At 42.5% G+C, this 22986-nt stretch overlaps 1 protein-coding gene across 1 annotated transcript; it reads left to right on the top strand.

Moving 5' to 3' along the window:
• Positions 1-82: 82 nt before the first annotated feature.
• On the top strand, positions 83-21144 carry cfap221 (cilia and flagella associated protein 221). The gene is made up of 25 exons (XM_045698885.2): positions 83-360; positions 769-923; positions 1317-1417; positions 1579-1665; positions 1776-1871; positions 2218-2318; positions 3272-3375; positions 4159-4318; positions 6511-6643; positions 6867-6999; positions 7276-7387; positions 9367-9454; positions 10248-10337; positions 10486-10581; positions 11184-11271; positions 11461-11558; positions 11716-11796; positions 11976-12083; positions 12921-13082; positions 15268-15426; positions 15644-15744; positions 19582-19677; positions 19767-19886; positions 20387-20446; positions 20704-21144. Exons 2-25 carry the CDS (start codon positions 791-793, stop codon positions 20837-20839), a joined length of 2643 nt encoding a protein of 880 aa, XP_045554841.1. The 5' UTR covers positions 83-360; positions 769-790; the 3' UTR covers positions 20840-21144.
• Positions 21145-22986: the final 1842 nt, after the last annotated feature.

The following is a 22986-nucleotide window of genomic DNA, read 5'->3' on the forward strand; positions in this document are numbered from 1 at the left end:
GGTCGTTTTACGCTGAATTGCGCATGTGCATGCCGTCCTATCAAAGGCGCTCCTTCGATATAAAGTTGTTTTCACATTCACGAGGTTGTAGTAATACAATGATCAACTACTTAATAGATTGGTTCACACTAGGTTGTGCTTTTAGATCAATTAATTACTAAAGAATAATTTTTCACTTCTGTCATTGACTTCTCAAACCCCGGTCTTGTCTGCTTTGTCTGTTTTGCTAGCGTTCCCATAGGTCTGGCGATATTGCGCCTCTGGGTTTTGGAAACTCTTTGCGAGTACAAACCGCTTCCCACCGAGGCATTACTATGGTGACGATAGTGTTTGGTGGATGTTCTGTAGTTGAAACAACAGGTACGTGCCGTTTTCAACCTTGAAAAGCACCGACATCATGCAACGAATACAAACTTGTGTTGTTTATGAGCTACCAAATCGAACCTAAAAAAATAGTTTACACACTAATATCTCCTGAAAGTCGCACGGTTGTCATGAAGTTTTACAACAAGCTAGCTAGCTGTTCCTCTTTGCTAGCTGCTCCTCTCTGCTGTGCTAGCTTCCACTGTCTCTTGCTAACCCGTCCATAGGTAGTTTGCTTATTTTCCAGTGTCAACCACTGTAGCTGCACATGCAAAAAGTTGGCTTGCTAGCTTTGTGTCATTTGTTTCTTCTCATTATCATATGGACAACATTGCATCTTTGAAATGCAAGCATTTACGTATCTGATGTGATATGAATCGTGATATTGTTTGCTGTCTTCTTCAGCCCTGTTTTTAATGGAGAAGTGATGGAAGTGGCACACTCTGCATCAGAGACATTCACAGGCAGTCAAAGGAAGAAAACCCCTCTTCCACTGTGCCAACTGGTGGAGGACAGAAAAAGAAGTGCCTCCAATGTCCCTCATCACCTACTAGAGAACCGTAGGACCCTTACACTTCAACGATTTGATACATCTCAGTCATATATTTAACAGGCTATATTCAGTCAAGAAGAATATGTTTAGCGTAGTAGAGCACTTGGGCTAGTCCTATAATATGCATGCTCATGATGCTGTCTGAGTTACCGTAGACTACATTATACAGTGTGTAGCTCCTCAGGTGTTTTGGTTTCTTATATTCACATTTTAGTCATTTAGCAGATGTTCTTATCCAGAGTGACTTACAGTAGTGAGTGCATACATTTTCTTTGTACTGGTCCCCCATGGGAATCATACCCACAACCCTGGCATTGCAAGCGCCATGCTCTACCAATTGAGCCACATGGGACTAAGCAGATGGTGAATACATATATCTCGTTTCTGTTATACCTTCCAGAAACCTATACCAAACTCAAGAGCAACAGTGCAATCCAAGCAGAACCCTCAGCACTTCACTTCAGTGGGTTTAAACTGGGGAAGGATTATCAGAGGAGCTTGGTGAGTGAAGCGATGAGCTTCAGCAGTGTGTTGACTGTTCCAAGAGAACAGAAGACAAAGCACTGACTTCAGATTACATTGTGCAGTTATATGTACTTCATTTACCAGTACATTCTTATGCACGGCGTCATGTAATTCATCTTTGTTTTAATCTTCCTCAGAAATTTATCAACATATCATCTGAAGTGATCAACATTCACATTATCCCCACCCAAACAAAGCATTTCAAAACAAAATATTTAAAAAAGGTATTTGTTTATTACTATTTGATGTCAAGTTGTGCACTCCGTCTATAATCTTTGATTCGTTTGCGTGTCAGTGTTGATGCTTAATTCCTCCCTTTTGATATTCTGTGCAGCATCGTCTTGTCCCTGGACTGTCCTACACAGTGAAAGTACACTTCTGTCCTGACGAATGGCGCTACTTCTACGACTGTATTCGGGTTCATTGCAAGGTTGGAATCCAGTGCTATGTTAGTTTCTAAGCAAGTTCGCTTGCTGTCATATCTGACAGGGATCTCTTCAACTTCTACTTCTAATCTATTCAACTGTCACTTAAATAGGGATTTGCTGAGTTTATTCATCACATGTTGTTTGTTGTCAACATTTCTCTCCATAGTTGCTGCAAGGTAAGTCTGGTCCCAGATCTGTTTGTGCTGTCATGCAAACTTCTAAGGTCATTGTCACTCCGTGGCAAACTGATCTGGGACCAGGGTACTGCTAGAAGGTTCCCTCCTGCTTAGAACTCCAGGAAATGAATGCATCAGGGAGCATTGTTATTCTCTCTCAATCTCTCTCCAGGGGGAAGAGAACTTACTGGTTCCGGTCCATGCCTACCCCATCATCGATGACTTGCACATCCCAACACACATCACCATACCAGCTGTCCCACTGGGCCAAAGGTGAGGTGAGGTGGACATTTGTGTCTCTCTGTGCATCCTTGCCTTTTGAATAGTCTTTCAACCCATCAATTCAACTTTCTAAGGGGATTGTACATGAGTTGCATGGCCACTCATATCCCTTACAGAAAAAACACATAATTTGTGAAATCATGTGTTTTTAGAACAATTCACATATGATCACGTTTCCACATATGTAGTTTCATGTAATCACATGTTGCTCTAAATGTTGTCACATGTTATTACATTAACTTCACATAAGATCACATGAAAACGTGTGTTTTTGGAACACTTCACGTGTTCATGTGAAATTCATGTATTTTTTCTGTAAGGGATAGCAGACTAGGCTGTAGCTGTTGCCTAAGTGTTTGCTAAGTGCACCAGTTTCCGAATTAGCCTGCCAGATAAACATGATGAGTGGCAACAAAGACCTGTTTGAGGAATAAACTCATTGTGTTATTATGGTCATGTAACGCATCACAAACTTTTGTTTTTAATAATCTCTGTTGACACTAATGATGCGGTGAGCAGTCAATATATTAGAGTCCATTTGCACAGGTAGATAGCTAATCGTAGTTCTCTAAGCCGCATGCTGGGGTATATGCTAGGGTCAGTAGTATTTGTCTTGCATATTCAACAATCTGCAGTTAAAACAATACGCTTGGAAAGAGAATACTTCAAATATCAAAATATAAACATTTGTAGGGCCATAGAGATATAATAATTGTTTACATTTTACCGATTGTGACGCAATCTACTTTCCAAGATTTTTTTTAGGAGGGCATTTTTATCTCTTGTTGAAAATGATTGTCTTTTGAACTGAGTGGCATGCTGAATTTGATTTAGCTTTACATTGTAGGTCTCAATGAACATGTAGGCTGTTGTCCTTTCTCTCTGGGACTGTGCGATATCTATGCTTGTTATCTTTGACCTTTGACCTGTCTTTGACCTTCCAGTGTCAGCCATGTGATCCCTCTGAGCTGCAGCTGTCCCATTGACTTTGAGTTCCAGGTGTACATCATCCAGCCCCACAAGGCCTTTTCTGTCCAGCCCCTGTCAGGTAACTCCAATCAACAGACTTTACATTAGGCCACTGAATAAAGTAGTAATAACACCATTATGTTAGAGTTCTGATGACAGATGATCGAACAAGATAGCAACAACATCCTAACAGCTCAGTCAGACAGACAGTGAGGATAACCCCTGTATTATTCTATCTGAAGTTGGAATATATTCTGTAATTAATGTATTAAGCCCATAAGTCTCAATGCCAGATATGTATCAATTTATTTTGTAGTAGTTTGACGGTAGAATAATTTCTGGTTTTATAATAAGGTTCCGGCTATGTTTTTGTGTTAGTTCCTTGAGGTGATTAGTTTAAGCTTTGAACCACGTTAAAAAAAAATTGCTGGCTCCCAGACACCCAGACTCCTCTCTATGAACTCAAGTAATATTATTAGCTCAATACCTAGCCCTGACTTGTGATTCCTTAACACCACCACCATGTCTTGTGTTTGAATTACTGTCATAGTCTACAACAGAGCCACCTTGACACAAAGCAGTCAGGGGGGAACTGTGCTGTGTTGTCTCTGGCATTGATGGTGATGCTTTCCAGACAATGAGTGATGCTGGATTTCCGGGGTTATGCAAATAGCCTAGTACTCAGACTGAGTGGAGAGATCTGAAAAAGTATCTCTCTATGTTTCCCATGGTTTGAGGGTATCAAGTGTTGAGTTTAGGTAGGCTTACGTATTGTTTTCCTTTCAAAAATGCATTATTGGTAACATGCAAAATTCTGAGTTTGTCAAGACCAGTATAATCCTTTGTTTGTGTTTGATTCTAGGAGTGATTCCAGCCAATGGGAAGGTGGAGGTGACCGTCACATTCAGGCCGTTCAAGTACGACACGTCCCAGGTCACTCTACAGGTGGTCATCTCCCAGTTCAACTCCAAACCCTACGTCTGCACCCTCAGCGGGTCGTCCTCGCCCCACCTGGCACTCAGGTATCCCAGAACCATTCTTAAATGTTAAAGGTTAATTCATCAAACACTATATTGAATTATGCCATTTTTACCAGGTCCTAGTTACAATTATATGCATATTTGATATATGGTCCGCAATGTTCCTGTTTTCTTGGTTTGTATTACGTTATTGCTTGTTATTTTCTGTCATTGTGAGTTCCATCAATTGATGCACTGAGCCAAATATATTTCTTTACTGATAAGAATGGAAACCGTGATTGTTAAGTGGTTACAATATCCTTCTGTAAACAATGCTTACGCACATTTCATAGAGCGAGTGCTATTGTGAGAGAGACCCAAGTGCTGCACATGTACTGTATTGAAACTCTCTGTCTGCAAACTTTGAAAATAGAAATTGTACAAACATTTAGAGAGATAAAAAATGAACCCTTGCAGAGAAGAACCATACAAGTGCAAACTGTTCCATTTTCATATACCTGTAATCAAATATTTCTCTGTTTCTAAGTGTGTATATACCACATTAGGAATTTTCCGGTTGATAGATACTTGAATAATCCCCCCCCCCCCCCCCAAAAAAAAATGTATAATGATGTATCATGTTTATCTGCATTTATTGAAAATGCATATATGGTTCTTCTGCACGATTCTAGTTACGATGATGTCCATTTGTTCCATTGATTTCTGTTCATGGCTAAATTATTTGTTTTATGGGCTACAGACTCAAAACCACGCACAGTCACTTATACTGATAAACAGGTTGTTCTTGTTTTCGAGTCTGTATATAAAATATCATTTTTGATTCAGTTCCCATGAGAAAATGAGTGTACTCCATCACTGACAGTGGATGAGTTTTATTCCCCTGTGTTATGACTAAGAGAAGTTAATGATTTATCAAGCAAGGGAACTGCAGTCATATCAAAATGCATTGGTATCCAATCCATTCAGTGTGTGCTTTGGATCAAATATTCCCATGTTTACTTCTCCCTGGACCCGCAATAAAAGATATGAAGATAAGATTTGAATGAGTTAATGGAAGAATCGGCAGATTGTAGATTTAGAAGGAACACCTTCCTAATATTGAGTTGGACCCCCTTTTTCTATCCTCAGAAAGCCTCAATTCGTTGTGGCATGGACTACAAGGTGTCGAAAGCGTTCCACAGGGATGCTGGCCCATGTTGACTCCAATGCTTCCCACAGTTGTGTCAATTTGATTTGATTTTAAGTTGGGTGGTGGACCATTCTTGATATACACGGGAAACTGTTGAGCTTGAAAAACCCAGCATCGTTGTAGTTCTTGACACCCTCAAACTGCACCTGGCACCTCAAACCGCGCCCAGCATCGTTGTAGTTCTTGTCACCCTCAAACTGCGCCTGGCACCTACTACCATACCCCGTTCAAAGGCACTTACATCTTTTGTCTTGCCCATTCATCCTCCGAATGGCACACATACACAATCCATGTCTAAATTGTCTCAAAGCTTCAAAATCCTTCTTTAACCTGTCTCCTCCCCTTCATCTACACTGATACCATGGGAAGAGTATTGTTTATTTTGTTCAGCAAATATTGATAGGATATATCTACTCTTATAATGCCAACAGCCCCAAGTACAGTATCAAAGTCCAATTATTAGCTAAGTACACAATTAAGTTATTAATGGCATATAAAGCCTGGTAAGTTATTAGTCAACTATGGCTATGTTGAGCTCTGGAGGTCTTCCAGCAGGAAGTCCCCAAGGTACAGTACTTAGCCCTCTCTCTTTTACACCATTAGCATTAGGTTTGGGCCCTAGGCCTAGACTGATGGAAACAAACTATTATTGACCTTTTACTGCAGTGGGCTAAATCAGAGTCACACAGAGTGTTTCTTGGTAGTCTTAAACAAATCTACTGTGAAACAAAAGTTTACACCTCACACATGTGGTTATGGGCTTAATAAAAGAAGACACCTGTACCATGTCAGATATAAAGTTGAAATGTATTACATTTTGAGTTTGCATCCCAATATTACAGTTTATATACATCACAGAAGACTGAAATATAACACAACCGTTTGACATAGAAACACCGGATTTTCAACAGGTTTTTAAAAATAATGTTGATTAATTATGAAATTATTAAATAACATTCCACAGATGAGGCCACTAGAGGGCAATTTGGTCATTATACTGCAGGAAACGTGCTACATACATTTATTGGTGTTGTTTCTGACCCAGTCAACAGGAGAAAGACATGGGACACGCAAGAGAAGTTTTGTTTGTTGACAGTCAAGGGCCTCCACCTGTCTCCTTGATACAGCCTCTGACCAAAACCAAGCAGAGGTCAATGCGGACACCTGAAAAGTCAAAGGTACCACATGCATTTAACTCCAGCTGTACCAAGGGTGCGTTTCCAGAAAGCATTCTAGCTGACACCACACCTTATTTATCTTGACAACCCAGCTGGTAGCTCCAGGTCTTTTGAGAAACTCGCTCCAGTTCATTTAGCAGACTATGCTACGATGTAGATAATGAGGTAATCATATGAATATGTACATATCTGGTGTGTGATTGGTATTGTATGATTTCAATAGACTGTAAGGGAGAAAAGAGAGAGTGATATGAAGCTGAGCCTGAAGACTGCAGTTGATGTGTCCGCCCCAGCTGGAGTGGTCAAGATACTGATACAACAGACTGATAAACTGAGCTCTAAAGACCTGAGGGAAGGTACCTGGACAAGTTTTACACCAGTAATCAACTTTCACACCAGTGATCAACATACATTATATTTTCTCTAAGAGATAAGGGAGTGTCATTCAATATTCACTTAACCTATAGAGGGGAGAAACCCGGTTTGTTGGATGGCTTGTTTGCTAGTATGACTGAAAGCTCTCAGATTATTCAAATTTTGGAATGCTTAATTCATTGCCATTTGGGTCTGCTGCAGACTGTATTTGCTGTTACTATGTTACAGATATATATATATATATTTTTACAATTCAGCCATGATGTCCCAACCTAAGCTGGGCCTCCAGACAAGACAGATGAAGGAGGCGTTCTTTGAGACCAGGGTTCGACAGGACATCCAGGAGGAGAGAGCCAATCATCTCAGATGGTGAGGAACCATCATTTATTCACGTTAATGATCATAAACAGTGCATTCGGAAAGTATTCAAACCCCTTGACTTTTTCCACATTTTGTTACATTACAGCCTTATTCTAAAATTGATTAAATTGTTTTTTTTCTTAATCAATCTACACACAATACCCCATAATGACAAAGCAAAAACAGGTTTGATTTTTTTTGTGCAAATGTATTAAAAATATCACATTTACATAAGTATTCAGTACTTTGGCAATGATTACAGCCTCGATTTTTCTCGGGTATGATGCTACAAGCTTGGCACACCTGTATTTGGAGAGGTTCTGTTATGCGTGCTCCCCCTGTCTGGCGCTCGAGGGCGTCAGGTGGCCCATCATTACGCACACCTGTCACCATCATTACGCGCATCAACGCAATATTGGACTCACCTGGACTCCTTCACTTTGTTGATTGCCCCTCTATATCTGTCTGTTCTTCAGTTTGTTCCCCGTGTCAGCATTAATGTTATGTTTTTAATGTCCAGACGCTGTCTTGTCTTGTTTCATGTCTGTTTATTAATTAAATGTTCACTCCCTGTACATGCTTCCCATCTCCAAGCGTCTGACCTCACAGAAGGCTGACACCAAAATTTGAAGCATCAGGGAGTTTTGTTTTTGTTGGTGACGTCAGGTCCGGGTGCCGCTGCTGAAGGAGCCTGGGGTGGCTCAGTTGGCTTGTCGGGCTTCCACGCCTTAGCTGGCTCGAGAGGTTTCCATGCCTTGGTTAGCTCGGCAGGCTCCCATCCCACGTCATGCCTCAGCCGGCTCGCCGGGTGGCGCCGCTGGGGGGGGGGGGGGGGGGGGGGGGTGTACTGTCACACCTGCTCTCACTCCCCCTCTCTGGCGATCGAGGACGCCAGATGGCCCATCATTACGCACACCTGTCACCATCATTACACGCATCAGCGCAATATTGTAAAACATCCCTACAGCATGATGCTGCCACCACTATGTCCCAACGTAGGGATGGTGCCAGATTTCTTCCAGACGTGACGCTTGGTATTCAGGCCGAAGAGTTCAATCTTAGTTTCATCAGACCAGAGAATGTTGTTTCTCATGGTCTAAGTCCTGTAGGTGCCTTTTGGCAAACTCCAAGTGGGCTGTCATGTGCCTTCTACTGAGGAGTGGCTTCAGTCTGGCCACTTTATCATAAAGGCCTGATTGGTGGAGTGCTGCAGGAGATGGTTGTCCTTCTGGAAGGTTCTCCCATCTCCACAGAGGAATTCTGGAGCTCTTTCAGATTGACAATCGGGTTCTTGGTCACCTCCCTGACCAAGACCCTTCTTCCACGATTGCTCAGTTTGGCCGGGAAGCCAGCTCTAGGAAGAGTCTTGGTGGTTCCAACTTCTTCAATTTAAGAATGATGGAGGCCACTGTGTTCTTGGGGACCTTCAATGCTGCAGACATTTTTTGGTACCCTTCTCCAGATCTGTGGCTCGACACAATCCTGTCTCGGAGCTTTACAGACAATTCCTTCGACCTCATAGCTTGGTTTTTGCTCTGACATGCACTGTCAACTGTGGGGCCTTATATAGACAGGTGTGTGCCTTTCCAAATCATGTCCAATCAATTGAATTTGCCACAGGTGGACTCCAGTCCAATCAAGAAACATATCAAGGATGATCAATGGAAACAGGATGCACCTGAGCTCAATTTCGAGTCTCATAGCAAAGGGTCTGAATACTTATGTAAATACGGTATTTTTTAATCATAAATTTGCAAACTTTTCTAAAAACCTGTTTTCGATTTGTCATTATCATGTATTGTGTGTAGATTGATGAGGGAAAATGCATTAATCAATTTTAGAATAAGGCTGTAACGTAACAAAATGTGGAAAAAGTCAAGGGGTCTGAATACTTTCCGAATGCACTTCAGATGACCATATCTATGATTATGTACTAAATGTCATAGGTCACTCAAACTGTACTGTAGATAAATGTATTTTTGATTAAGGCAAGTTCACCTTGGGAAGGACCCTGTCTCGACACAGACCAAAATGCAGGTTTTGGAGGAGAGAGATGTTGCAGATTATCAATATATGGTAAGATTTGTAACTTATCATGATAGTCATAATAATCATAAAACACTGTTGCTATATGTTGTATATCCAACATGTTTCATGTTTTCCTCTGCTCTGGCTATGTTTTCTCATCACTTGTGCAGCTATCTGGGCAACCAGTTTTTCTCTGGTTTGCATACCATATTGTTACTATGTTTTATATACACAACATTACCAAAAGTATGTGGACACAAACTATATTTGAGTTTTATTGAGAACAGCCAGTAAATGTATAAGTAGTAACTTTTCCTTAGATATACAACATGACGCTGTAATGTCAGAGAGAGCTGCTGCTATTGCTGTTTCTTCTAAAGGGGAACAGATGACAGATCTCTCTCAGGACACTTAACAGCACTTCCTCCCCCCTCTCTCTGTTTATTGGCTGTATTTAGTGTGTTCTTTACAGGCCACCATTGTTTTTAGAGAGGCCAACCAATCCACTTGGGAGGATTGGATAAACTCCTTTCATGTGTTTTCTCTGGAATCTGGAGCTCAGGCCAGAAACCAAAATAGCCTTTACACCTCTTCCCTATGCCTTCTGCTGATCTGTGTTTCATACGTTTGTGTAACAGAGGTAGTTTAGTGACCTTTCTAGTGTGATGATCAATAACCTTACCTGAGACTTGAAGAGTTGCATTGGCTCCCAGAGCAAATGTCTAGGCTTTGGCTTAGTGGGCTAATGCATTCTCCCGGGATTGATCCCTGTTAGTCACACTTGCTCGTATTCTAAACATAACGAACCCCCGTCTTAATTGAACGTCCGTCTTAATTCTAGGTTAGAAAAGGAGAGGTGAGGAAGGAGAGGGACTTTGCTAGTGGCCAATCTAAGCTCTCTACCAGACGAGTCCTGCGTAATACAGGCCAGGTAAGCATGTCGAAGTCAAAATGGACCTGTTTGCCTTTAAAATGGCATCAAATGGAATGCATATAGCTTTTTCCCCCCAGGTATGAGAGCTGCTTGTATCCATTTTCTTTTTCACAATCAAAACGTCTGTTCTGTTTGTACCTTCCAGGCACCGGTGGGCACGCCTTCCTTTCGCATGTACTCCAGCAGTCATCTGGCGATCAGGCAGAGAGCTCTGAGGCTCTTCCAGCAGGCAGCCCGCAAGGTACAGTACTTAGCCCTCTCTCTTTCACTCTATTGGCCTTAGGTTAGGCCCTGTAGGCATAGAGTGCCTCATCCCAGCCCACTCAACACAATGGTTTTTCACTCACAAACCACAAGCCAAAACTCTGTGAGACAGTGTGCATACTCTCTATGATAACGATCTTAAGCCATGTCATAAGATGGTGTAGTAGTAGTTCTGTAGTGGGGCACAGTCCAGTCTAATGAAAGTAGTAAGAAGCTAAGAATTGACATTCCCTGTAGTATGTCTGGGATGGGAATTCCTAAGGTCAGTTATATTTAATGATGTAGCGTACATTTGAATAGATTCAACCAAATGCCAAACTGTAAAACCAGTATGTTATACAATACCTCACAGGCAGTTGGAAAGCTGACAATGTCCAAGTCCTGGTTCTCTTTAATATCGTACTTCTCCCAGTGCATACTTGAAAATATTTTTAATTTTTTTGTATTGATATCATTCTCTATTTGAGCAAGAAAGATGTGCTGTAACAGATTTCATACAGCGCGAAGAGGGTTTACTTATAAACATGCGTAACCTTTCGAAACAGCACGACTTCTAAGTGAGTGCACCATGTGTTTCAGGTGGTGATTCAATGTCGTATGAACAACAGACTTGTCTCGTTGAGGCAGCTGACTCAAAGCTTGAAGCGCCTTTCCAAAGGAGTAAGAGGTATTGCACTGTTGAGACCCCAAAGGGCGTGTTCTCTATTTGACACGGGCATATGATGAAAATACATATCTGAACGATGCAGCCCACACATTTGTTGTGCCAAAATAAAAATCTAGCTTAAAGTTATTTTACCCCCAAGTCATTGTGGTGTTGGAAGCAAGCAAGATGCATGCATTTTTCTGTTTTCAGTTGAGGAGGAGACCTTTCATCGCCCGACGATATCACCAGACAACGTGATTCCGTTCACATTCCCTATCTTCTCTCTTCCTAACCAGTCTGATGAACTGGTAAGTGCAGTGTACTTTGATAAAAAGCAATCTTATTCTTGCGTGGACTACTTGCAAAGAAGGAACACTGATTTGATTTGCCCAGTAACTTGTATTCATTGAAATGATTTAGTGAAAATGACCATAACGTAGTGTTGGCCTTGTACTGTATGCCCAGGCTCCCAATGCATTGGGTGCCGTCCCTGTTAGGCCTATTGAGGTCCTGGTCAAACGACACACTCCATTCTTCAATCTGAAGGTACGTTTACATGAGAGGTCTTTGCCTGAATAAAGAATCATTGATGTTGCTTGTACATTGTAGCACTAACAACTAGCTATTTTTGCCTTTCTGTCACTGCTGATGATGACAGGGATTCTGCTTGGAAATTGTACAGTAACATGCTCACTTCTGTCCCATTACTTGTGTTGTTTTTCAAGGTTCCCCAGCACTACAAGTTAATGGGGTACCAGCCTGTTTCGGCCTTTGAGGCTGCAGCTAGCTACATTCCCCCAACCCAGCCCAGGAAGCTATTGACTGGGGCACAGGTGAGCCAAGAGACAACTCACCAGCAACACTGTGGGACACTTACATAGGTGGTGTGTAATACACAGATCCATTTATACAAAAGCAAATAAATCAAAGTCAATCTTTTAAGCCTTTTATGAGATGATATACAAGTGATATAACATAAACAATGTAATAGAACAGCAATAACCCTGAGAATTCTGAATGGTTTGATTGATTACTTAATGGTGTCACTGTCAGAGACTAGGATCTACTCTGCTTCTCTGACATCCAATAGCGTGTTTGTATTTGCTCAAACTGATACAGCAATAACCTCATTGTTTATGTAATCAAACCATTCTTTTTTTAAATGTTCCTATAGTTTCCCATGGTTGACAAGACTGTGACAGGACGAACATTGACCACCCTTCTCCAGAGCTCATGTTCCCCACTTAGCTCCCATCATACAAGCACTTAGTCATTTATGGGCAGCTCTCCATAACAAACTCTTTACCACAACATTACTTATTATAGAAACATCCTACAACTGTCAGATCTGATTTTTAGGATTGATCAAGTAGGATTTTTGCAATTGCATAACTAGAGCTTCTAACTGATTGGCCCCATCTCATTGATATGATTTTGATAGTATATCTCTGCTCTTGCCAGCATGGCTGTTATGCAAGACTGATACATCCTTTTTTGTAATTCTCTGCTGGGTCATATTCATTAGGAAACACTGTAGGAAAACATTTTGTAACGGAAAACAAAAATGTGTGTTTGGTATTGAACAAGTTCAGGTCGTCTCTCCTGGTTCAGTCTTTCGTTTGGTTTCCTAATGCACTGGTTGCTTGTATGGTTGTGTCCCTGTCTTTCAGGATGAATTGTTGCCCAGAGTGATCGGTTCTCCCTCGGGGTGTGCAGTGGCCAAGCCAGAGGGCGAGGAGGATGTGGAGCAGGAGGACGTGTGTCCCAGTCTGAGCTTCACGGCCCCCACCGCCCTGCTGAAGCCTCCCTACGCACACCCCCTCAGAATCTTTGTAAGGCAATATCACCGAATATGATAGAACACATTTATTTATTTATTTATTTACAGTATATCAGTGGAGGCTGGTGGGAGGCACTATAGGAGGACAGGCTCATTGTAATGCCTGGAATGGAATACAGTGGGGGGAAAAAGTATTTGATCCCCTGCTGATTTTGTACGTTTGCCCACTTACAAAGAAATGATCAGTTTTAATGGTAGGTTTATTTGAACAGTGAGAGACAGAATAACAACAACAACAAATCCAGAAAAACGCATGTCAAAAATGTTATAAAATGATTTGCATTTTAATGAGGGAAATAAGTATTTGACCCCTCTGCAAAACATGACTTAGTACTTGGTGGCAAAACCCTTGTTGGCAATCACAGAGGTCAGACGTTTCTTGTAGTTGGCACACATTTCAGGAGGGATTTGTACACATCTCAGGAGGGATTTTGTCCCACTCTTTGCAGATCTTCTCCAAGTCATTAAGGTTTTGAGGCTGACGTTTGGCAACTCGAACCTTCAGCTCCCTCCACAGATTTTGTATGGGATTAAGGTCTGGAGACTGGCTAGGCCACTCCAGGACCTTAATGTGCTTCTTCTTGAGCCACTCCTTTGTTGCCTTGGCCGTGTGTTTTGGGTCATTGTCATGCTGGAATACCCATCCACGACCCATTTTCAATGCCCTGGCTGAGGGAAGGAGGTTTTCACCCAAGATTTGACGGTACATGGCCCCGTCCATCGTCCCTTTGATGCGGTGAAGTTGTCCTGTCCCCTTAGCAGAAAAACACCCCCAAAACCTAATGTTTCCACCTCCATGTTTGACGGTGGAGATGGTGTTCTTGGGGTCATAGGCAGCATTCCTCCTCCTCCAAACACGGCGAGTTGAGTTGATGCCAAATAGCTCCATTTTGGTCTCATCTGACCACAACACTTTCACCAGTTGTCCTCTGAATCATTCAGATGTTCATTGGCAAACTTCAGATGGGCATGTATATGTACTTTTGAGCAGGGGGACCTTGCGGGCGCTGCAGGATTTCAGTCCTTCACGGCATAGTGTGTTACCAATTGTTTTCTTGGTGACTATGGTCCCAGCTGCCTTGAGATCATTGACAAGATCCTCACGTGTAGTTCTGGGCTGATTCCTCACCGTTCTCATGATCATTGCAACTCCACGAGGTGAGATCTTGCATGGAGCCCCAGGCCGAGGGATATTGACAGTTCTTTTGTGTTTCTTCCATTTGCGAATAATCGCACCAAATGTTGTCACCTTCTCACCAAGCTGCTTGGCGATGGTCTTGTAGCCCATTCCAGCCTTGTGTAGGTCTACAATCTTGTCCCTGGCATCCTTGGAGAGCTCTTTGGTCTTGGCCATGGTGGAGAGTTTGGAATCTGATTGATTGCTTCTGTGGACAGGTGTCTTTTATACAGGTAACAAGCTGTAGTTAGGAGCACTCCCTTTAAGAGTGTGCTCCTAATCTCAGCTCGTTACCCATATAAAAGACACCTGGGAGCCAGAAATCTTTCTGATTGAGAGGGGGTCAAATACTTATTTCCCTCATTAAAATGCAAATCAATTTATAACATTTTTGACATGTGTTTTTCTGGATATTTTTGTTGTTATTCTGTCTCTCACTGTTCAAATAAACCTACCATTAAAATTATAGACTGATCATTTCTTTGTCAGTGGGCAAACGTACAAAATCAGCAGGGGATCAAATACTCCCCCCCCCCCCCCCCCCCCACTGTATATGGAATGGTATGAAACACATCAAACATATGGAAACCACATGTTTGAGTCCGTTCCAATTATTTTATTCCATTCCAGCCATTACAACAAACCAGTTCTCCTATAGCTCCTCCCACCAGCCTCCACTGCTTAATATATATATATATATATATATAAAGGTCTTCTATTTTACATATCTACAGTATGGACCACATCTATGTCATGTCTCTAGTAAATATCTCCAGGCTGTCCATTATAAGGCTGTATACAGTAGATGTAGTGGTAATGATTGGTGTTACTATTATGCATAGTGTTGGAAATGTTTTGTTGGAATCTCTGTCCTGATGATTCCCACAACAGCTGTTCCTCTTCTCAATAGTGGAATCATTCACTGGGCCTGAGAATATCGATAATTGTGAATCATTTTACACTGTTCATGTTCCATGTTGGACTTTGTTCTGCTCTGTAGAACCCAGCCCCCGGTCTCCATGCCTTCAAAGCAGACCCCCTCTACCTAGAGTGTGACCTGGAGTTCCACCTGTGTCCACTGCCCCGGTACACCATCCCAAAGCCCTCTGTGTTTGGAATGCACACCCCCAGCACTCAGAAGAAATTTTTGGACCGAACGGTAAGTCTCTTTCATATCAACAGGAGTTATTAATAAAAAAAATCATACATTTTTGTGTACTAGCATTGCATTTTCATATAATTTAAATATAATAAAAATTAATAGAATAGAATACCTTGAATGTTCCCACAATATGGACATTTGTAGTGATTGAAACTAAAGCCAAAGCCGTTTTTACGACAATTACACTGTGTTCTTTATCCTGATCAAATTGCAGGATGTGATCCGAGGTGTGATGACCTGGAAGAAGTTCCCATCGGCTGCCCTGGCCGCTCTGTCCAACACTCCCACACTCACCAGTAGCTGGGCCCCGCGCATGTAAGGATCCAGTAACACAGCTTTACAGGGCTGTCTACCATTCACACCACACATACAGCTGTGTAGAGCGACCGCTAAAGTGACTTAACGGAGCATGATGTACTAACTCATCTATACTCTGTGTTCTTGAGCAAACAGTACACAGTACAGGCTGTTGTTCTTCACACACAACTGAACACTTTTCTTATTAGCTTATCTTGTTTGATCATCTTGTTTGACCAGCTCACAGCCGAGGTGTCATGGTACTGGGATGCTACGGTTAGGTAGATAGCACAGGAGGTTGGTGGCACCTTAATTGGGGAGAACGGGCTCGTGGTAATGACTGGAGCAGAGTAAGTGGAATGGTATCAAATACATCAAACAAATGGTTTCCAGGCGTTTGATGCCATTTCATTTGCTCCGTTCCTGCCATTATTATGAGCCGTTCTCCCCTCAGCAGCCTTCTGGGGGAGATAGTTAGTTAGGATTGTTTTGCTATTGTATTCAGATTGACCATTGATTGCAGATAACTTCAATGAAGGCGCCGCACGCAACCAGTAAGTTCTTGTAGCAACATAGCACTTAAAAAACCTCTTACCCTTCCTCAGAGCATTTGACTTGACAAACATGGAAAACGCTTTTGCTCCTTAGGAAGTACACTGTAGGTTATAAACTCAGCAAAAAAAGAAACGTCCTCTCACTGTCAACTGTGTTTATTTTAAGCAAACTTGACATGTGTAAATATTTGTATGAAAATAACAAGATTCAACAACTGAGACATAAACTGAACAAGTTCCACAGACATGTGACTAACAGAAATGGAATAATGTGTCCCTGAACAAAGGGGGGTCAAAATCAAAAGTAACGGCCACCAGCTGCATTAACTTGTTATGGATAGGGGGCAGTATTTTCACGGCTGGATAAAAAACATACCCGATTTAATCTGATTATTACTCCTGCCCAGAAACTGGAATATGCATATAATTATTAGCTTTGGATAGAAAACACTCCAAAGTTCCTAAAACTGTTTGAATGGTGTCTGTGAGTATAACAGAACTCATTTGGCAGGCCAAAACCTGAGAAGATTCCAAACAGGAAGCGCCCTCTCTGACTATTTCTTCGCCTTCTTGATCATCTCTATCCAAAACAGGGGATCTCTGCTGTAACGTGACATTTTCTAACGCTCCCATAGGCTCTCAGAAGGCGCCAGAACGTTGAATGATGACTTTGCAGGCCATGGCTGAAAAACAGTAGCGCATTTGGATAGTGGTCGATCTGAGAACAATGAGACTGGGGGCGCGTGCATGAGACGACTCCATGTTTTAATTTTTTCGTCTTTGAACGAAAACAGGGTTTCCCGGACGGAATATTATCGCTTTTTTACGAGAAAAATCGCATAAAAATTGATTTTAAACAGCGTTTGACATGCTTCGAAGTACGGTAATGGAATATTTTGACATTTTATGTCACGAAACGCGCCGGGCGTTTCGGACACCGCGATTGCATAAAGGAGTTCTGTATCTATAATTCTTAAAATAATTCTGTTTTTTGTGAACGTTTATCGTGAGTAATTTAGTAAATTCACCGGAAGTGTTCGGTGGGAATGCTAGTTCTGAACGTCACATGCTAATGTAAAAAGCTGGTTTTTGATATAAATATGAACTTGATTGAACAAAACATGCATGTATTGTATAACATAATGTCCTAGGAGTGTCATCTGATGAAGATCATCAAAGGTTAGTGCTGCATTTAGCTGTGGTTTTGTTTTTTGTGACATTATATGCTAGCTTGAAAAATGGGTGTCTGATTATTACTGGCTGGGTACTCTGCTGACATAATCTAATGTTTTGCTTTCGCTGTAAAGCCTTTTTGAAATCGGACAGTGTGGTTAGATAAAGGAGAGTCTTGTCTTTAAAATGGTGTAAAATAGTCATATGTTTGAAAAATGGAAGTTTTTGGATTTTTGAGGAATTTGTAATTCGCGCCACGCCTATCATTGGATATTGGAGCAGGTGTTCCGCTAGCGAAACGTCTAGATGTAAGAGGTTTTAAGTACTGCAGTGCATCTCCTCCTCATGGACTGCACCAGATTTGCCAGTTCTTTCTGTGAGATGTTACCGCACTCTTCCACCAAGGCACCTGCAAGTTCCCTGACATTTCTGGGGTGAATGGCCCTAGCCCTCACCCTCCGATTCAACAGGTCCCAGACATGCTCAATGGGATTGAGATCCGGGCTCTTCGCTGGCCATGGCAGAACACTGACATTCCTGTCTTGCAGGAAATCATGCACAGAACGAGCAGTATGGCTGGTGACATTGTCATGCTGGAGGGTCATGTCAGGATGAGCCTGCAGGAAGGGTACCACATGAGGGAGGAGGATGTCTTCCCTATAATGCACAGCGTTGAGATTGCCTGCAATTACAACAAGCTCAGTCCGATGATGCTGTGACACACCGCCCCAGACCATGACAGACCCTCCACCTCCAAATCGATCCCACTCCAGAGTACCGGCCTCGGTGTAACGCTCATTCCTTTGACGATAAATGCAAATCCAACCATCACCCCTGGTGAGACAAAACCGCGACTCGTCAGTGAAGAGCACTTTTTGCCAGTCCTGTCTGGTCCAGCGACGGTGGGTTTGTGCCCATAGGAACGTTGTTGCCAGTGATGTCTGGTGAGGATCTGCCTTACAGCAGGCCTACAAGCCCTCAGTCCAGCCTCTCTCAGCCTATTGCAGACAGTCTGTGCACTGATGGAGGGATTGTGCATTCCTAGTGTAACTCGGGCTGTTGTTGTTGCCATCCTGTACATTTCCCACAGGTGTGATGTTCGGATGTACCGATTGTGGTTTGCCACTGCGAGGACGATCAGCTGTCTGTCCTCTCCCTGTAGTGCTGTCTTAGGCTTCTCACAGTACAGACATTGCAATTTATTGCCCTGGCCACATCTGCAGTCCTCATGCCTCCTTGCAGCATGCCTAAGGCACGTTCACGCAGATGAGCAGGGACCCTGGGCATCTTTCTTTTGGTGTTTTTCAGAGTCAGTAGAAAGGCCTCTTTAGCGTCCTAAGTTTTCATAACTGTGACCTTAATTGCCTACCGTCTGTAAGCTGTTCGTGTCTTAACGATCGTTCCACAGGTGCATGTTCATTAATTGTATATGGGTCATTGAACAAGCATAGGAAACAGTGTTTAAACCCTTTACAATGAAGATCTGTAAAAAGGGACATTTCTTTTTTTGCTGAGTTAAGGTCATCCACTAACTTCCTCCAGCTGGCTCAGTGTGTTTGTGTGTGTCCACTTCTTCCAATGATGTTCTTGCTGGCTTCATCTCTGCCTCCAGATCATTTGAATGGCTAATCCTAAACTGTAGCAAATTAACTACAGATCCAGACCAGTGCAAGTCTCACAGACAGACTTATGAATGGAAACACAGTGATTTACTTAATATTTACAGGGTGAGGGGGGACCGGTACTCTGTTCCCTTGTGGAAGATCTATGATCATGGTGCAGACTCCTTTCTGGAATTCATTCCAACACCAGGGTTACTAAGAGCCAGCGCTCTATCCTCTGCTTTGTTGAAGTAGTGTCCAAACAAGTCCAAGTGAAATGTTGCCTATACAGTTAAGGTAGTCCTCTACAACAAACCATAGGGCTGCCTCGTCATCTGACGTGAAGATATTGCAAACATCAACAGAATGTTAGCCTGTATGTTTATACTCAGCTGTACAACATGGGCTGAAATTGTGTTACCTGTATACATAAAGTTGAGATAATTGACTGACTCAATGACTCAACTCTGTGTACCAGTCCTTTAATGGTCTCCGAGTCTCTATCACCTGACCGTGTGTTCCACCAGGTCTGACCCCTTCAACAGTGACATTCTGCCCTCCATGGCGCCCACAGCTCTGAATGGCCTTCCAGAAGATATGACAGTGGAGCTACTGGATGGACAGTAAGCACTAACACACGCCGACAGACAGACGGACTGAAAGTAACAGGAATCCATTTCAGAGGGTTTGTGTGACTGATGTGTTTTACCAGATCTGAAAGCACGGGAGTATTTCTCACACCTGAGATTATCCGAGCTGAGTTTCCCCTGCCAGAGAATGTACCTTCCACACCCAGACAGCTGAAAGACGACAGCTTTAAAGATGACAACAGGTATACTGTTCACACACACACACACTGCAGAACTAGGAGCATCATGCATCTGTGTTTCCACTAAATTAACCTCTAATCCCTATGAGGAATACTGGCATTTCAATTAGCCTACAACTCAATTATTGTGTCTTCCCTTGAGTCCTTGCCAATTGTCATCAATCAATAACTTGAATTAGCATTTTTGTCACGCACTCCATTTCCTGTTTCTTCCTTCATGTTTGGTTTGTCATTATCTCTGTACATCTATTGACAGTGTGGCACGCTAATTGTTTGTAATTCGATTTGTCAAAAATCATATATTCAAATGATCTCTTTTTATTTGGCTAAAGTAATGACGTTACATCAGCAGGACGCAGAGATAGTCAAGAGACACAGAATTAGAATGCTGTTGCTGTACTACTGTTCCCTTGTGGCCAGGTTGGGATTGTAAAAGAGGATGTTAGATAAAGGTAAGATAAAGGCGGAGATAACAACAGCTCATTGTGCTTCTCCTCCACTAGTTCCCTGAGTCCCTGTAAAACTCCCCAGATGATGCCTCTCAGTACAGCAAACATCTCCAGGTGAACACAACACTGTTCCTATCCCTTCCACTCAGCATCTGGTGTCAGCATCAACTACTAACACACACACACACACACACACACACACACACACACACACACACACACATTTATTTCTCTCTCTCTCTCTCTCTCTTTCACACTCTTTCTTTCTAATCTAAGACATATCTCTTTTTTATGTAATGGAAGATTTCAAGTACAAGTACAATAGGTATGATTATTCATATTTGTATAACTTTTACTCATAACTTCTACAGGGAATCAAGAGAGCAGCAGCTGGAGATGTTTCTGAAGTCTCAGACCAATAGACTTGGTGCCAAGGTGATGGCGCGACTCAACCACCTGAATAATGTGGGCAAAGCTAATTCACCCTCTACACCAGAGAATAAATAGTGCTATATTTGTTATGAGGCACTAAGGTTGATGCAGGAAATATTAGATTACAGTACCAACATACATTGACTGATATATGTCATATAATACATTTCACTGTAAAATATATAATTACTGTAGTTGCTAAGTGCTATTGTATAGTTACCACACCACTGATGCTGTGCCCATTGTCTTGCATTTACACTGGCCAATTCATCCAAGGACATTTTCATTTAAAACAGTCTTTATGTACTTTAAAGTTTGGCTTCTTGTTTTATTTAATTAATGACAGGCCTTTCTGGCAAATAAAATAATTGATAAAGGAATGATTCCAAATGAATACCTGTATGTCATGGATCCACAGTTAAAGCAATCTCTATTGCACTCCACACTGCTCTTTCTCACCTGGCCAAAAGGAATACCGACGTGAGGATGCTATTCATTGACTACAGCTCAGTGTTCAACACCATAGTGCACTCCCAGCTCATCACTAAGCTAAGGACCCTGTGATTAAACACCTCCCTCTGCAACTGGACCCTGGACTTTCTGATGGGCCGCCCCCAGGTGGTGAGGGTAGGCAACAACACAAACGCCAAGCTGATCCTCAACACGGGCCCATCAGGCGTGCCTGCTGAGTCTCCTGCACTCCCTGTTCACCCAGAACTGCGTGGCCACGCACGACTCAAACATCTTCATTAAGTTAGCCGATGACACAACGGACCGTGGTAGGCCTGATCACTGATGACGATGAGACAGCCTACAGGGAGGAGGTCAGAGACCTGGCAGTGTGGTGCCAGGACCATAACCTCTCCTTCAATGTCAGTAAGACAAAGGAGCTGATCGTGAACTACAGGAAATGGAGGGCTGAGCACGCCCCTATTCACATCGACGGGGCTGTAGTGGAGCGGGTCGAGCGATTCAAGTTCCTTGGTGTTCACACATCATAGTCCAAACACACCAACACAGTCGTGAAGAGGGCACAACTACTCCCCTTCCCCCTCAGGAGGCTGAAAAGATTTGGCACAAAGTTATACAGTTGCACCGTTGAGAGCATCTTGACTAGCTGCATCACCGCTTATTATGGCAACTGCTTGGCATCTGACTTGTAAGGTGCTTACAGAGGGTACATCACTGGGGCCAAGCTTCCTGCCATCCAGAACCTCTATACCAGGCGGTGTCAGAGGAAGGCCCTAAAAATTGTCAAAGACTCCAGCCACTCTAGTCATAGAATGTTCTCTCTGCTACCACATGGCAAGCGGTACCAGAGCGCCAAGTCTCGGTCCAAGAGGCTTCTAAACAGCTTCTACCCCCAAGCCATAAGACTCCTGAACATCTAGTCAAATGGCTTCCCAGACTATTTGCATTGCCCCACCACTGCCACTCTCTGTTGTCATCTCTGCATAGTCACTTTAATTAACTCTACCTACATGTACATACTACCTCAACTAACCGGTGCCCCCGCACATTGACTCTGTACTGGCACCCCCCTGTATATGTTATTTTTTTACTGCTGCTCTTTAATTACTTGTTACTTTTATCTCTTATTCTTATCCGTATTTTTTGAAACTGCACTGTTGGTTAGGGGCTTGTAAGTAAGCATTTCACTGTAAGGTCTACACCTGTTGTATTCGGCGCATGTAACTCATAACATTTGATTTGACACCAGATAAGACATGAGAATTTTACCAGATAGGACAGACTGGCCCTAGCCCCCCAGCACATAGACTATTGCAGCATAGAAACTGGAGGCTGACATCACCAACAGGTAGAATATATACTGTAGAGAAAACAATAGTGGTCCTAAAACAGAACCTTGAGGAACACCGAAACTTACCATTAATTTGTCAGAGGAAAAACCATCCATAGGCAAATTGATATCTTTCCGACAGATAAGATCTAAACCAGGTAAGAACCTTTCTGTGTAGACCAAATTAGGGTTTCCAATCTCTCCAAAAGAATATAGTGATCGATGGTGTCAAAAGCGGCACTAAGGTCTGATGCCATTAAAAGGTACCACCTTCAGAAGCTTTTAAAAACATTTTGTTGAGAGGAATGGGAGATTTGATATAGGCCAATAGTTTTTTTTTACATTTTCTGGGTCAAGGTTTGGCTTTTTCAGTAGAGGCTTTATTACCGCCACTTGTAGTGAGTTTGGAACACATTCAGAG

This window comes from Salmo salar, chromosome 17 (assembly GCF_965601325.2).
Source record: "Salmo salar chromosome 17, fSalSal1, whole genome shotgun sequence".
Taxonomy (NCBI): domain Eukaryota; kingdom Metazoa; phylum Chordata; class Actinopteri; order Salmoniformes; family Salmonidae; genus Salmo; species Salmo salar.